This window comes from Zosterops lateralis, assembly GCF_965231275.1.
Source record: "Zosterops lateralis genome assembly, chromosome: 8".
Classification (NCBI taxonomy): Eukaryota; Metazoa; Chordata; class Aves; order Passeriformes; family Zosteropidae; genus Zosterops; species Zosterops lateralis.
Window position 1 is genome coordinate 34268094 of NC_139768.1, and position 16869 is coordinate 34284962.

At 38.2% G+C, this 16869-nt stretch overlaps 1 protein-coding gene across 1 annotated transcript; it reads left to right on the forward strand.

Moving 5' to 3' along the window:
• Nucleotides 1–368: 368 nt before the first annotated feature.
• On the forward strand, nucleotides 369–16755 carry SLC25A16 (solute carrier family 25 member 16; the record flags this gene model as incomplete). The annotated part of the gene is made up of 9 exons (XM_083866898.1): nucleotides 369–462; nucleotides 1307–1399; nucleotides 3498–3631; nucleotides 5268–5331; nucleotides 11144–11265; nucleotides 11796–11862; nucleotides 12578–12740; nucleotides 13600–13668; nucleotides 15188–16755. 9 exons carry the CDS (start codon nucleotides 369–371, stop codon nucleotides 15342–15344), a joined length of 963 nt encoding a protein of 320 aa, XP_083723024.1. The 3' UTR covers nucleotides 15345–16755.
• Between the last annotated feature and the right edge of the window lie 114 nt (nucleotides 16756–16869).

Here is a 16869-nt window from a genome sequence, read left to right on the forward strand (position 1 = left end):
GTTACGTGCGCCCATAGGTCTAAGTACACGTATTTGTGGGCGAAGTGCGCGGATTACGATTTTTACGGAGCAGCCAGCGACCCCCGGGGGACCAACCCACGCGTCCCGCTCCGCATCGTGCCCCGGAGCGGGCGGGGGTGAGACGCGGCCTTGCCCGCGGGCGGGAGGCGACCCCGGCGGGTCCGGCCGGCCTCGTCCGCGGCCGAGAGGCGGCCCCGGCGCTGACGCGATCCGCAGGCGCCGCGGCGTGGCCCGGCCGTGCTCGGCGGGGCGGCCCCGAGCTCCGCCCCTGCGGCGCGGCGGGGGCCCCGCGCTGCCCCGTGTGCCGCCGCTCGCCGCGGAGGGAGCCGCCGGCCCGGCCCTGCCCCATGGCTTCCCCGGCGGCGGCGGGGCCCGGAGCCGCGCTGCCCCCGGCCGCGGCGCGCCGAGACTTCTACTGGCTGCGCTCCTTCATCGCCGGAGGTGGGTGCTCCGGGCGGGCGGCGGCGGGCGGACCTTCGTGTCCGTGTCCCCGGTGGAACTGCCGCCGGCGCTCCTCACCTGGGGAGGCAGGGAGCTCGCTTTTCCTTTTCCCCCTAATAGACCAAGGCGGGCGGCGCGGTGCACGCCCGTGCCTCGCACGTGTGTCAGAACCAGCGAGGAGCCCCGGGCAGCCGCCAGTTAAATGTTCCCAGAGCCCAAACCCTCGCTGGGGTACTCGGGGAGGGCGGGGTATCCCTTGTCCTCAAGCTGTTGAGGCTGCTGTTGAGAAGATGAAGGTGGTGCGAAGGTGCGAGACAGTCTGGCAAACATAGCGCCACATTAGCAACCTCCTAGAGAAAAAGCCTCTTTCTGTAAGGTGTTGTCTCGGCTGTCTGATTTGCTGGGTGTAGGAGAAGATTGTGTTTATTTAAAATTTTTACATCATGCTGCACGCTCTTGGATCTCATTCTCTGAAGTAGCACAGGCTACACGGCAGACACGTAGCCCACCTCCTTGGGAAGATCAGCAAGGGCTGTTTCCCGCAAAAAGGAAGGAGGAAACAGGATGGAAGACTCTTGAGTAACTTTCAGGAAAGTTCCGTCTGCAATGACCTTAGCAGCCGAAACAGACAGCTGGCCTGGGTTTTTGTAAACAGGAAAAGTAACTTAAATGTTTTGCTGTGGCTTCAAGGGCCTTGTGACACCTGATAGGAGCTGTTTACTTGTCATTGGGGCTTTTTCCAATTCCCGACTGAGTTAACTACGTTAGAAAAAAATCCCTTAATTAACTGCTGATCTAAAGAATGTTTTTCATCCTGTCTCTTTTCTGTTTCTCTCTCGGAAAGGTGTTGCAGGATGTTGTGCCAAAACCACTACTGCACCACTGGATCGAGTAAAGATTTTGCTGCAAGCTCATAACCACCATTACAAACATCTAGGTAAGATGGCTGCAATGTGTCTAATTTTTGGTTTTAAATGCGTGTGTGGTTTGGGTGTATTAATTTACTCAGTGATGAGGCTGATAAAAAAGGTGCTCATCAGACAGAAGGTTGTGTCTGTCTGGTCAGGCTCTGTGCCATGTTTTGTTACTGTTTGAGAAGAAAAACAAAGCCCTGTGTAAGTTGCGGTATCAATCGATGCGTTAGAGATTGAGATGTCAGAATAATCCTCAATAAGGCATGTAAGAGCTAGGCTTGATCTTCTGCTTACAGAAGCCAGCAGGAGATTGGTAATCATAGCTTCAAAGCTTGGATCATTTCAGTAAAAACTGTACTGCAGTGGTTGCCAGTTCCCAGGCGCCGTGGGGATCCCTGCTTTTCCGACAAGAGGCATGGCTGGTGGGAACTGGGGAGAGCAGAGGGTTTGTGCCTGGTGGTCTCTGCTTGGCATCTGTGTTACATCACGGCGAGAGCAAACTCACTGTCTGGAACTGTTCTCTGCGGGCAGTAACAGTGCCCTCTTGTGCAGAGTGTTTGAGCCATTTGTGTCAGATGTTACTGACATGTGTCATAACTTTTGCTCCAAAATTTAAGTGTTGCAATTGTCAGGGGAAAATAATATTTTGAGTTGGCTAATTTTGTATGTAACTAAACTTGTTATTAGCTTAGATACTAAAGATAACGTTTTTTAAAAGTTGGAAAAATAAATCATCACTAAATCATAAAATTCAGTTGATATATATTCACTGTGGCAAAAAGGGAAACACAAGCAATGTGTTTTAGTAACACAAACACAAGTATACACTCAAGTCTTAAGAATTGAAGGGTGAAATAACTAGTTTGACTGAGATTTTAAATCTTCATTTTCAATTTGCTTTGTACTGTGCCATAGTTGGCAAGAAAAATCTTACGTTCTTCCCTATTTTGGGAGTCAGCTCATTGCTGATTATTTGAACTGTGTCTGGCTTGAATGCATGTCCATGTTACATGTATACAAAAAAAAATGGAGGATTATGCGGGTGAAATACCTGTAAGTGCAGAGACACTATGGGTCAGCAGAATCCTCACTATGCGTTTTTATACCCTGGCATTTTGGAGCTTGTGTGTGTCCTAGGAAATAGAAAGAGTAATTCGTCACTGCAGCATAGAGAGAAATTCTGGTCTTAGCATAAGTTCAGAGGCATGTAATAAGCATGACATCTTAAAAGAAAATTTACTCTTAAATATGTAATAATATATTCATATACAATGGTATAGTAACAAGGTGCACTAATCTATTCTTATTCTTAGAATCCCAGAAACTAATAGATACTTGTTTTTTTAAACTTCAGATGAAAGTTGGTTAGCCACTCTTTTCTTCCTGCCGGAAAGAAAGATGTCTTTTTCATTTTCTGTTCTTGTTTAGTAGTTGTATATGAATTAAAACTGACTATCACAGTGGATTCTTTTATAGAATTAAACTAAAAAGTGAATTTGATAGCAACTGTGCATAGCTAATGTTTATAGTAAAACTGTAGGTTTTTCCCAAACTTTGTGTGATCTTGCATTATTTCTCAGCGATTAAAAGGAAGTAAGATTGCTTCATGTTGCAATTACTCTGAGATAGAGTGTGAGATGTTTAAGTTGTAAGTAATAAGTCTTCAACATGTTTACTTGATTTCCTCAGTGATGGCATTTAATCTGTAATTTAGCATGTAGCAATACCAGATGGTTTTGCCATGGGATTAGATTTTAAAGCTTTATTTATTTATTCAGAATTGACTGAGTGGTAAGTCAGCCAGTTCCCTCCCTTGTGTTGCTGCCATTAGGCTGCTGTGGGTGGGTAGTGGCATCTGCAGTAGCATTGCTCACAGTCCAGACTAGTCCTGGGGCCTGAGTGCAGAGGCTCACTGAATCTGAGAGATGAGAAAACTGTAATAAACCTTAACCATCAGACTCTCCCTTCCTGCAGTGTTTGGGCAGTGAAAGTGGATTTTCCACAGTTACATGAGCAACACGATGCTGCTTAGCTTTATATGTTTACTTTCTTTACAGTAGCATTTCCTTGATTTTTTTCCTTCCCCACAGCGTTAAATACCTTTTTTTTGTATTGCTGCAGGAGTATTTTCTACATTGTGTGCTGTCCCCAAAAAGGAAGGTTACCTTGGGCTGTATAAAGGGAACGGGGCGATGATGATTAGAATCTTTCCGTATGGCGCTATTCAGTTTATGGCATTTGACCAATATAAAAAGGTAGCTGAATTTATTGTTTTCCTTTTATTTTTTTTTCTGTCTGCAATGAATACAAACTGGTTGAGTGAGTGAAACTTAACACTAAAACTTCTGTGTCTTATTAATTAGCTGCCCATCTCTTCTAAAGTTGCTTAATTTTATCAGAATTTACTCATTAAAAATACCAGGACAACAGGGAAGCTTTTGCAATGTTGCTTAAGGAAAAAGAAATTCGCACCAATTTCTAAATGTTTGTAGTGTTGAGAATAATACCCCTTCATTTAATGAAAACAAAAGTAATTTAAAGTCTACTGCTATTTGTATTGTCACGAGGTAGCCCTTTGTGAATAATGCAGAAAAAAAGTGTAGAATGAAACAAATTTTATGTTTTTATGTTGGAATACTTAGTACTTCATGGATAAAATGACTTAAACTTGAAAGTCTGTCTGGATATGATTGTTATATTTTACCTGACAAATTATTATGTCAGGCTGTAGATAAAAATGACCTTGAAGATAAAAATGCTCATTTCAGGGTTCTGCAATATTTGGGGATTCTTTTCTGTTTTCCTGCATTTGCCCTTTCATAATAAATCTTTGCAACATCTCATGGAGGTCTGTTGTTAACATGAACATGTTTTTAAACATTGCTCTTTGTGGTAAAAAATGCCATTTTGCTATTAGCGAGAAGAAATTTCATGCTTGAAAGGTCAGTACCCAGCCAAGTAAATGGTACAATATTTACTGAGGACAGTGGGATTGAAATTATGATTCCCTTCCCTAAGAGTAAATTCCAGAAGAGTAATACAAAAAAGTTACTCTAATGGGTTTTGCAGGTTCTTTCTTTTTGTGCTGTAATCATGAATGCTGTTGATATGTGCATGTTTTATGTTGTGTGGAATAAAAGACTGCATGCCATACTTTATAATGGAAATCATTTATGAATCTGGCAACTTCAAGAACACATTTAATATCGCAGCACTTTCTTTTACCTATTAATTGGCAAGAAACCTTCACAATATTTTGCATGGCTATGTAAAAAAAAAAAAATCCTAAAGGAGGAAGATACAAATGATCTTTATAGCAGAAAGTGAAAGTCTCAGTTATTTGATAAAGGCCTGGAAACTAATTTCTAACTTCCTTCCAGGCCGTAATTAACTTAGCAAGTTCTTGCTCTGAAATGTCCTTTTTCTCTTCCTTTTTATTTCTCTTTTTTTTCTTTTCTTCTTTTAATCCAGTTAAAATCTTTATGGGAGTGTTTCAGATGATATGCATGTAAGAAAAATTGACTCTTCTTACTTTTCAACTTTGTTCAGTGTCCTTTTGCTCGCTACATAGTCAGTTTGCCTCATTTAACACACATTAATGATAACTAAATAAACAATCTAGTTTCTGAAGTGAACAGTACAAATACTTTCAACTCATTGTTTTGCTTTGTTAGTAGAATTTTAGTACTTCCATGTTTTTAATAAGAAATTGGAAACAGCAGCAGTGTTAAAAAATTCTAACAGCAATTTAATGTTCTGGATTGAATTTCTGGCATTGTAAACTTTTTGGAAACTGCTGTGGAGTTTGCACTAACGTGCTAATAAACTTTGTGCTGTGTTTCCCTGTGTTTTCTGATATCTGACTACTGTAAACGTTCCATATCCATGTAGGTAATAAAGAAACAGCTTGGGATTTCTGGGCATGTGCATCGATTAATGGCTGGATCCATGGCAGGTATAGTTTTGTACTTGGATTTCAGACATGCCTTTTGCTGAGAACTTAATATTCATTCAGAGGATGATTTGATGTGGTGTTGGGTCAAACTGCAAATTTTTGTTAAGCAAATATACTGGTAAATGGTTAATTTAATGTGGTTGTTTAATTGAAATCTGTTTATTTATGAGTATTCTTTAAAAAAATATTTGTGCAAGCAGTGAATTCTGTGCTATGTTGTGAAACATAAGTTTTTAATAGTCTTTTATTTATGGTGTTTAGAAAGTGTAAAAAACAGTGTCATCAATGTGCAGTATAAAGCTGCAGGTTCTGGTAGAATTAGCTCATCAGCCTCTCTGCCACTGCTGCTAGGTTGAATATAAGCCCACAGGAATAGAGAGAACTGGCGCTTCTTAAATGAGTTGTTTCTTTGGATTTGCCAGAAATCTCTTCTTTTCCATGTCCAGTCCAGGATTGTCATAATGCTGTATAGATCATATTTGTGACTATTAAAATCTCTCATTTATTAATTAGTGCAATAGCAGTAAACTGCCAGTGTATGGTATTATATATGTTTTCCTCTTACTAGTCATTGATTCAAAAGCAGCTAAGGAAAAAACATGGGAAGGTAAGTAGTAGTGGACTGAGTTTCAATTGAAGTGATTCTTTATGTGCTTTTAGTTTGTAAAATAGGCTTAGTGACAGTCCTTAAATAATTATGGGTATTCATATTTAGCTTCTTTTGGGGAAGAAAAAAAAGGGATTTTTTAATATACCTTAAGTCAAACTAGGAAGATCTCATAAAAATATTCTGGCTTTGTGTCGTATTAGAGGAAAAAGAATGAGAATGGAATTAAACAATGAAAAGAGTCCTAAAAACTAACCTGTTTGCTAAGATATGTTCCAGAACTTGTTTGGCTTTCTATCTGAAAAGTCAAAAAACCCCCTTGGATCCATAGATGTTTTTTTTTTTTCTTCTTTGTTCCTTTCCCTGGCTTTAACTGTTCTAAGGAATATTTTGCGATTCACTTTTACCCTCCCAAAAGATTATTATTATTAGCTTTTCCAGGAGCTTTGTCAGAGACTGGGAACCTGAGTTGGGAGGTGCTGTGAAAACACTGAATTATCAGCTTAATCTCAGTGTTGGATGGGATGGAATTCTTCCCGTAAATAAATGAATAGCATCTGACATTGTTGTAAGCACCTTACTGGTTCCATCTGGTTTGTGTGGTTAGAAGAACAGAAATAAATCAATATACAGAGCTATCTCACAACCACGATCTGCTTTATGTGGTGTGTTTAAGTACAATATATTCATTAGTTTCATTTTTAGAGCCCCAAAAGGGAGGAACTGAGCTTGACTTGGGGGTGAAATGAACACAGCAGTCAAGTGTATGTGTGTGTGTGTATATATATATATATATATAGTATCACATGTGAGTGTCTCACTTTGTTTACTCGCTGGCATTAACTGCTTCTTGGGATATTCTTTAGATAATAAGAGGCAGAGGGTTTATCTTAAGTATATCAAGGAGATATAGGGGAGGAAGGAGGCAGTAAGAAGAGCAGAGAGTTTGAAATCTGGTAGAGAAGTTTTTTTCTAGGTTTGCAAACAAAGACTTGAAAGCAATTGGTAATATTTCTTGCTTTCCCTTCTGTGCTGGCTCCAATAAAGGATATTTTTCTTTCTTCCATACTTAAACACTAAAGGAGATGACATGCTGCACAAACCCCGGTGTTGGTGCAGAGGGGTCTTCACAGTTTCATGGGAGACAGTATTAAGAAGTTGAGAATAGATAACCTGTATTTAACTTTTTGTCCCCTCTACACCATCTAGCCAGGCAGCTGTCTGCTTTCACTTCTCTGTACCCACTGTACTTAAATCTTGTTTATGTCGGTGTTTCCAACATGACCTGAATCAGCTTCAAAGTGGGAAACATTTTAGTGTCTTCTGTAAGTGATAAACAGGATCAAAAGCATATCCACAGGGGAAAACAAGGCAGTGAGGATGGGGGTAGTAGAGGGAGAGAAAAGAAAAGCCTATTGTAATGCATCTATTTAAGGAGACCAAGTTAAAGTTTCTGTGGAAACTCTAACTCTGAATTTCCTGAGTCTTGTGTGATTCAAATTTCAGCTGTAACACTTCATTAAGTAGTGTATAGCTTTTTAAGGAAAGACAGAGCTGGACAGAAGAGAAATAATAGAGGTTGGTGGGGTTTAGGAAAGAAAATTATCAAATAACAAAAATTAACAAGTAACATTAAACATAACATCATAGGATGATTTTACAAATTAATTTTTTTAAGTTTTCTAATAGAAAAAGCCAAATTAAAACACAGATGTGTGTATTTCCTCTTTTGCAATTGATTCACTTTAAAATAACAAAGCAAAAAAAGACTAGATGTTATCTAGAATAAGTTCAAGTCCTATTAAACAAATAGAGAAAGTATGTTTTTGTTTTTAGCTTTCTATTTTTACTAAAAGTGATTGAAAATAGTACTGATGTAGTACTATCTAGGAGGATATTGACTGTCCCCATTTTAAATAGTATGTAAGTGACAGTTACCTACTTCAGTCACCATTTAAAAGAAATCTGGTTTAGTTCTTCTGATGCACTGTGGGTGGTAACAGAATTACATATTAAACATAAAGAAATATTAGGACAGATAAATCAGGCATTCTTTAACCTATCTGAGCAATATTTTTTTTATCATCAGCAATTTCTCTGTATGTAGTTTCTGAAGCTTTGTTTTGTTCAGATCAGAAGATGCTGCTTGGATTAATTAATCTTTATATTAGTTGAGGAGCAAATCTTCTGCAGTTCAAAGCTCTGCCTTGTGCTTACCACTTTTTGAGCTTTATTATTCTGAATCTCCTGGCTTAATTTGATCTCTGGAGCTACTCATAAAGTACAAAGAGCATGAGACAGAGATCATAAATACTTACATACCAGTTGTGTTTGCAATGTAAATGTATTTCACTTGTGTTTTTTTCTTGTTCCAGATAATTTTTTATTTTTATTCCCAAAGAAAGAAAATTACCAAGAGCAGAAGAATAGTAGGGAAATTGTGAGACAGATGGATCCCTGTAGAGCTGATCTCATTGTTAAGTCCCAAAGCCTGGGTAGCAAATCAGGGACAGTCTAACGTGCTTCACTGTCACTGTCTTTAGTCTGTGTGACCCAGTATCTTGTCCCCAAGAGTGGTCAAAGGTGCTTGAGGACAATATGGGGAGTGAAGAGCGGTCTTTCCCTGGCTTCTGAGTCAGCATTGGCAGCGACAAAGTCTGCTGGTTTTGAGGAAGTGGCTCTTTCAAGGGAGTAGCTACGTTCCCCTCCTGTGATTATTTCAGATCAGACAGTGGGAATTGCTGTATATATCTCAAAGCTGTTGATACACTTTTGAATCTGTCCTGTTTAACCTACCCCAGGAGAGATTTTTGGCTTAGCTATCATTAGTGGAGATAGACTTTGCTTTTTCAAGCCTGGGACTGAGCCTTAAGGTGCTGTGGTCTGACTTCTCATAACACAGTTTTTAGGGAGCAGAGGTGAGATGAGTAGTTTTGTACGCTTCACCACAATGACTTTGTGTCCCGTAACTGGCTGCCATTCCTCTTGGAAAGGACAGTGTCTCTCCTGAGCCCCAAAAGAAATCTTGATCCCTTGTGCGTACATTTTCCTTATATAAACAGTAAAGCAGTAACTTGCCTCTCCTAGTTACTACAAAACCACATATATTGTGGCTGATGTCCCAAATCCCCGTTTTGCTTCTTTCATTTTTTTCTCAGAAATTCACAGCTAGAGGATTTTAAGAAAAAATGAAGAAAGATTCTATTAAAATCCTTACTACATACAGTTTCTTTCGGTTTAGTCTATTTTTTTTAAATTGTACTATTTTCAGGCTGTGTTCACTAAATAGTGCATTCACCAAGCTCTTTTTTGGTCTGTTGCTAGCCTTTGTTCAGAGGAAGTTCCTGGATAGACATCAGTGCATAATTGGAAAGAGAGGAGTGGGTAAAGTCTGTTTTCTGAAGTGGGATGTTTCCTGTGCACTCCTAAACTCTGTAGAAATGCTTTTCCCCCACTCATATTTTTTTTAAAAACTGCTTGAATTAATCTATTTTATGATATTTTTGGACATCTCAGGGAATCCATTAGGAAAAGGCTCTTGACTGAGGGATTGTGTTTCATATAAGTCAGTGGAAACAGTTTTGAAGTTGCTGTAGTGTTTTGCAGCTTCCAACTGTTGAATCCTGTGGGTGAGACAACTTCAGAAATAAACTGCAGATGTCTGCTTTTTGTTCAGAGGACTTGTCCAAAATCTCCAAAAGAGCTGTTTTTGTCTTCTCAAATGAATTACTGGTGGAATAATCCAGAATCCCACAAACTTGGCTCTCACTTGAGAGTTGACGAGTGTCAGTTTTTTGGATAGCTCACTTACTGCATTTTTTTTTTCCTCGCCAGGATTATCTAGTCCTGATACCTTTCAGATCATTCAACTTATCAGAGCAGTGGTTTTTTGTTTTTTAACTCCAGGCATAAAAGTTATGAAGAGCTTGCTTGCAGAAGTTGTGTTTGGATTTTGTTGTTGGTTTGTGTTTGATTTTTTTTCTTCTCCCTGTATGGATTTCTCTTGGCCTTGTGGAAAGGAGGGGAGATGATAGAGCTACAAAAAGATGTCTTTAAGAGACTATTAAGAGGAAGTGAAAATTTCCTGTCAGAATAAAAAGGGTGCTTATTTTCTGTAGGACCAATTTTAAAAGTTACATTTGGCTAAATTAGAGCAGTTGCTAGAAAGCAGTGCCAATTACAAAGGTTTTTACTTTTTCTCCTTTTCTCCAGATTTTTTTTTTTTTTTTTTTTTTTTTTTTTTTTTTTTTTTTTTGAGTTTTGGGTTTTTGGTAGAGTTTTTTGGTGACTGTGGTGCACCATCAGAAAATTACCACTGTTGTTAGTCAACGGTTTTAATTATTCCCTCCAAAGAGTTTGTCAGCCATTGAATGGTTTACCTCAATAACTAGCAGTTGGAAAGAATTTGTTATTCAGGTAACTGTTAGAATTGTTGTTTTCTGTACTGGAGCTGTATTTCCAAAATTGCAAGTTGGTCAGCATTTAAGCTGTTTTGAACCAGCTCCTAACTGGATGAGTTCTAAGATTTGATTTTTTTTTCCTTTTATTTTGCATCTTAAGTCCAGAAAGCTTTTCTGCTCAGTTTAAAAATAGAAGTCCTGATGTAACATGAACTATTAAAATTCAGTAATGCAACACAGTTAAGTACTTCTCATCAGTAGGAGCCTGGCTTTATTTTAGATGTAATTAGAATATAATTAGTGTCATTAGAATATGTTTCATATTTTCAGATACATGTATCTATACCCAGTAATCACACCAAATTCTGACAGAACCTTTTTGGAATTAAACATGTACATTTCGTGGTTTGAATTTTTTTTTTTTAAATATGGTAGGATTAGGTTTCATGGTTGCAATCCAGTAAAGCTGATATACTTGACTAGCCTGATTCTTAGGAGCTATGAATTTCAATGATTGCATAGGTGAATGTAGTCAGACCCATAAATCTTGGAAAATCTAGGCCTAGGTGTGCTTCAGAGAACACCAAGTACAAACATAAATCCTTTGTGTGTTGCTGGAGTTAGTGTTCCTGTTCTCTGATTATAAGTGACTTCAAGTGTTTCTTTAACAAAGTAGCTTGTATATGCAATTGTATTCACTGCCAGAAAAGGAAATAAAGGAAATTCTACTTTTCAAAATAATCCTAGAATCAGATAAGGTGTAGGTGAGTTTTGTTTGCTTGTTTTGTTTTTGTTTTTAATAAAGGTATTACAGCAGTGATTTGTACTTACCCTCTTGATATGGTTAGAGTTCGCCTGGCGTTCCAAGTAAAAGGGGAACACAAGTACATGGGAATTATCCATGCATTCAAGATGATTTACACAAAGGTATTTTTTCTTTTAATCTTCAGTTCTGTCAAAGCGAAAAATGCTCTTTAAATAATGTTGCACTGCATCAAACGTAGTGGCTTAGTATGAGATAACAACTTCATTTTGCGCACTTTGAATTTTTTTAATGTAAAAAGTTATTTGGATGCTGCTTTTGACTTAGGCTGCTAAGCTGTATCAAAGGCTCATGTAAGTGGGAGGTCAGAAACAGCAGAGAAGCTGCTTTTCAAGAAAAGTAGTAATGTTTGTTACCAAAAAGATTTGGGGAGGAGGGCTATGTGTAATGCATAAATGTTTCCAGTTATGATTTTGGGTGTAGATTTTTTCCTTCATTTTCACTTATTTATCTCCTATGGAGCCAGGCAGTTGTCCCTTGAATTCTTCAGGCACAGGAAGCAGAACATGACATGAGCTCCTTGGTGGTAGATGGTGCTAGTCAGATTGCTGTCATGGGAGTCCCTATGAAGAGTCAGGTAACTCAAGACACTTGTATTTCTTGCCACAAATGCTGCTGTGTTTTTCTTCCAAAGGAAGGTGGTTTTAGTGGGTTCTACAGAGGGCTGATGCCAACTGTGGTGGGAATGGCACCATATGCGGGTAAGTTAAAGCCAGAACGTGGCAGTTCTGTGCACTACTAAATTTGTTTAATATGTTTGCGCACCTAGTTAATTGGCTTCTGTCCTAATCACCTTCAATGATGCACCTTAAAAAGTGTCTTCAATAGTCAAAGCCTAGCTTTTCTGCAGTTTGGAGCTAAGAGTGAGAAAGGTAAACTAGTGGTTGTCTTGTAGTTCCCAGTTTTCCCCCAGTAAAACATGGAGGCCGTTTCTCTCAAACAGGCAGATCCTTGGGAGTGGGCACTCTGTAAATGGAGCCTCAGAGCTCCGTGTTGACTTCATCTCCTGGTGGCTTTTCTGTAAATACTGCCGCAGGTAGAGCAGCAGTGATGGGGAGTGCAGCAGCAGAACAGCCCGGCTAAACTACGCTCGTTTTTAAAAGCTGAGAGGTGTGCCTCAGTTACAAAGATCTTAGAGCAAGGAAAGATTCTTGACAGCAATCCAGTTACTTTTAAAACTCGCAGTCTAGCTCATTTAAAGCAATCTTGTAGTATTATGTATAAACACAAATTAATTTGGACAGAAGTTACTGTAGAATTTCAAAATATTGTTTATCTGTCTTTCTGCTTAAGAAAAAACTTCCAAAAGAACTGGAAAACAGTTTCATTTGGTAAATGCAGCTTTCTGTTTATGATGATACATCAACAAATGGTTTGCTTTTTAATGAAAGTAAATAAAATTAAATTTCCTTTTAGGTTTTTCATTTTTTACCTTTGGTACCTTAAAGAGCATTGGACTTGCTCAAGCACCGAACTTGCTTGGACGGCCTTCATTAGATAACCCTGATGTCTTAGTTCTGAAAACACATGTCAATCTGCTGTGTGGGGGCATAGCTGGAGCAATAGCTCAGACCATATCGTAAGTTTGGGGGTGGGGTTGGTTTTCCTCTCTATAGCTGTTTGTTCTAAAGAAACTTTTATCTGACACAATTTTATCTAAGTCTAATTATTATTAGTAGGGTTTTTAAATTAAACAAATACTGAAATTCAGGCATTTCTTATTGTTTCACTTACTAAATACCTATTTAATCTTTAGGGTCTTTTAAGAGTTATCCAGTGAGTAATCAAACAAGTTCAGACAAATCTGCTAAAATCCACTTTCTGACCCTGAACATAATCTGCAGAACTTTATTATTACAATTTACTTTCAAATTTATGTAACCTGTGAAGCCATAGGACTAAAAAAAAACCCAACCAAAACCAACCAAGTCTTAGATATTGTATTTGGCATCTTTATTACTTTACTTGCTTTTTCCCTTTTCACCCTGTCCTTGTTGTGTTTTATTTTGTCCATAAAATAAATTAATTTAATAGACTTACATGGCATGGATTTTTCACTAAATCACTGCATTGCAAATATAATTGCCTATTAATCCTTAAACTGTTGATTTTATTTTCAATGCAGGTGTCGTCTCCCTTCAGCATTTTACAGTCTGTTTTATACTCTCATCTGACCTTCAGGTGTCTTCCTTATTAGGAAATAAGGAAGACACCAAATGGAATATATTAAGAGCTCTGGTTTGCTGGTTTTGGTTGTGTAAGGGGAGTCTCTCTTTTTGGAGAGCTTTCAGCTGTGTTGAGAATCTAAGCTGGATTCCTGACTCACTGAAAAGGCAGCTTAGAGGTTGTGTGTGGACTTTTCTGTATTCCTGTTTAAACAATATTCAGCCAGTCATCACACATCTGCTTGAGCTGCAGTTTCAATATCTTCTCTGTAGATACCCCCTGGATGTAACTCGTAGGCGAATGCAGTTAGGAGCGGTTCTTCCAGACTCTGAAAAGTGCCTGTAAGTATTTCCCTTTCATCCACACTAACTGAGCTCTTGGATGTCTGAGCTAAGTTCAGTTCTTAATTTTAAACTTTAAAAATAAGAAAACAACCACCTCCACCCCCTGAACTACTGTGTTGTTGATTTCTTCATTCTTCTAATAAAGAAGGTTCCCCACAGACAAAAGCTGAAATTATCCATCTGGAATTAAAAAAACCCCCTGAAATAACAGTAGCACCCTTGTTAGTAATCCTGTATTTGTATTAGTAAAATGATTTTTTTGTATTTTAGTGCAACTTGTGCTACCTTTAATATCAGCAAGAGAGATGGAATACTTCTACTGAAATGAAATAATTTCAGAGTGTATTTTAATGGTGCAGAATCTGTTCCATGATTTTGTGTAATACAATTTTATTTGAGCTTGCTTGCACTTACAGTAATCTTGTGCACCCTACACGTTATTGAGGTTCCTCCAGTAGAAGTGGAAGCACCATAATAACTTAAAAATCATAATAGTATTAAATCAGCTCTCATCTTGAAAAACTTTCTGAATTTCAAATTGTCTCAATCAAGTTCAATTCTGTGACAATTTTTTCTTGGTTAGTTTCAATCTGGTGGAATTGTGTATCTCTGAATCCAGTGCAATTCACTGTGAACCTCCTGCATGGAAAGTTGGATGCAAGAGCAGCCTGAGTGACTTTTGACAAACAACCTGAATGTTGTTTAACTGTGAAGGTTCTGTTCAGTTTTCTTTACCAGCCTTTCTTTTTTTTTCTTGGATATTTTCCACTCCTGATAATTTTAAAATAAAAATGTGTTTGCTGTTCTCAGGGTTTTACTTTTTGCATTTGTGAGGACTACTTTTACAGATAGGACGCTTCCCAATTTAACAATTTTATTGTGACTAGTATAGAGAGCTATGCCTTGAAGGAGAGACAGAGGGATATCTTTAGAGGATGGAAACATAAAGCAAGTAGGAAGTCTCAAAAGCTTTGGAAGATATCGAAGATGCTCTCCAAGAGCACTGTGTTCAATAGCATGGAAATACCAAGCACCTTAAGTTCTTTCCATTTTATGCTTGTTTGCTTAGTTTCAATTAGAGTATGTGAGGAAAGATTTCTTTGCATATACAGAACGATTTCTGCTTTTAATTAGGTCAAATATTATATAGTCAGATGATTATTTGTAAAAGGAATTGATAGTTCTCAGCTCCTTCCTGCCACTTAGGCAAGAGAATGGGTGGAGCTGTTCTGATGTAAAATACTTTAATATATATTGTAGGGCAGGTGTTTTCAGACTGACACTTATTTAGCTGGGACTGTACTGAACTCTTTCCAGTTCCCAGCCCTTGGGCCCAAATTTCTTGTGGAAGCTCAGGTTGTCTTTTTAGTCATATGTGGCTTTGCTATATGGAATGCCGTTGGCTTTTCTCCATGGGTCTGTTAAAACCCAAGTAAAAAGTGTCTTGTATTTAAAGAAAATGATTTTGATACTGAGTGTGTGTCTCCACTAATGATTTGAGTTCTTATTTTTCCAGTACAATGGTGCAGACACTGAAATATGTGTATCAACAACACGGGATACGAAGAGGACTATACCGTGGCTTATCCTTGAATTACATCCGTTGTATTCCTTCCCAGGCTGTGGCTTTTACCACATACGAACTTATGAAACAATTCCTGCACCTCAACTGATTCTTTCTTCCAGAAGACTTTTCTGTAAAACTACACTATCAATCCTCAAATGATATTGATGACTAAATTGCTTGAAGTTTAAGAAAAAAAGCTTTCTGCTGCTGTGGACCTGCTGTTGTCTGACATCCTTATTTGCCAAAATGTGGTTAATTTCCTGGAGTCAAAACCGAGTGACACATCAAAATAAACATTAGCTAGCTCTAAACACTTTTTTGCACTTGATCTTCTAGGCTTCAATAGAGAGATTTTAGGAATGACACAGTTTTGGAGATGACACCCATGTTTTATACGGGTTCCAAGCTGTTATTTAGCTTTATCACCATTCCAGGAGTGACATGCTGCTGATTATGCTGCTTTTTAAGCTAGTAATTAGGCATCTGCTGTTTTTAAAAAACTGAATTGAATAAACTGATTTGAACATAATGCAATGATTTTGGCATTCAGATCCTTGCCAGGTCTGCAAAAGCTGAGCTTGGCAGACCACACTTTAAGCAGCCTTTTATCCTTGTTCTGTACAAGTTTTCTGTATGCAAGAACAATGCATTTGTCTTCAGACTGCTACACAGGAAAGTCTCTTCAGCCATTTAAGTTAGAACCAAAATGTATTCAGCAGTATTAGAAATCTTGGAATTTGGAAAACAGTTTGTTGGCATACATTCTATTCTAAGAAATGCTGTGCTACACAAATAAAAGCAGGGTGGATTTTTACAGGGAGGAGTGCTAGAAAAGATGTCTTTGTGGCAGGTAGTAGGAGCCTAATCTTAGAAAGCTTTTCTGTAGAGCTGAGTGTTCTTGATTTGGTTTATTCAAGGCTGAATATGTTACGTACTTCCCAGTACTAACAGGTGTAAACAGGTTTTTCCCTACCTTAAACAGTGGTGACAAAGAAGACTGCATGCTGCTGCATTTCCTTGTTTAGGCATATGGACCACATCCAGCCTCAGGCAGAAAAGAAAATTTCAGATTGCATTGGTGTTCTGTAGGTGTGTGTATGTATTGTTTCTGAAGTTACGGTATACCATGGACTATTGCATGTTTGGATCCTCCTGTAATTCCTTTTCTGGAAGGAATTATTTTATACATGATTTGTATTGGTACTCTTGATTTTACTCACTTGATTCAGGAAACTGTAAAGCATTTACTTCATGTAAGTGATTTATTTATTGTAAATATTTAAGTGTCTCCTAAGAATTGGCAATAGTTAGGTTAAATGGTGGACGGTAAGACTGGCTTAATTTTGACAAATTTAACAAACTGGATTTTCAGTTATATATTCAATACCAACTTCTGTGGCTCAATTTCCCTCCCCCCCCAGTTTCTTAAAAATATATATTTCTTTGAAATTTACAGTGTAGCTATGAACAGAGGATGAAATGTATCTGGATATATTTTATTAAAATTTTTGAACTAATGTCTTTGTGTGATTTGTGTGTGTTGCAACCAGGAAGAATACATGTTTCTGGAATGATCTGTGTTTGCCCTAACAGGTAAATATGCACAACACTGTCACTCTTAATTAAGAGAC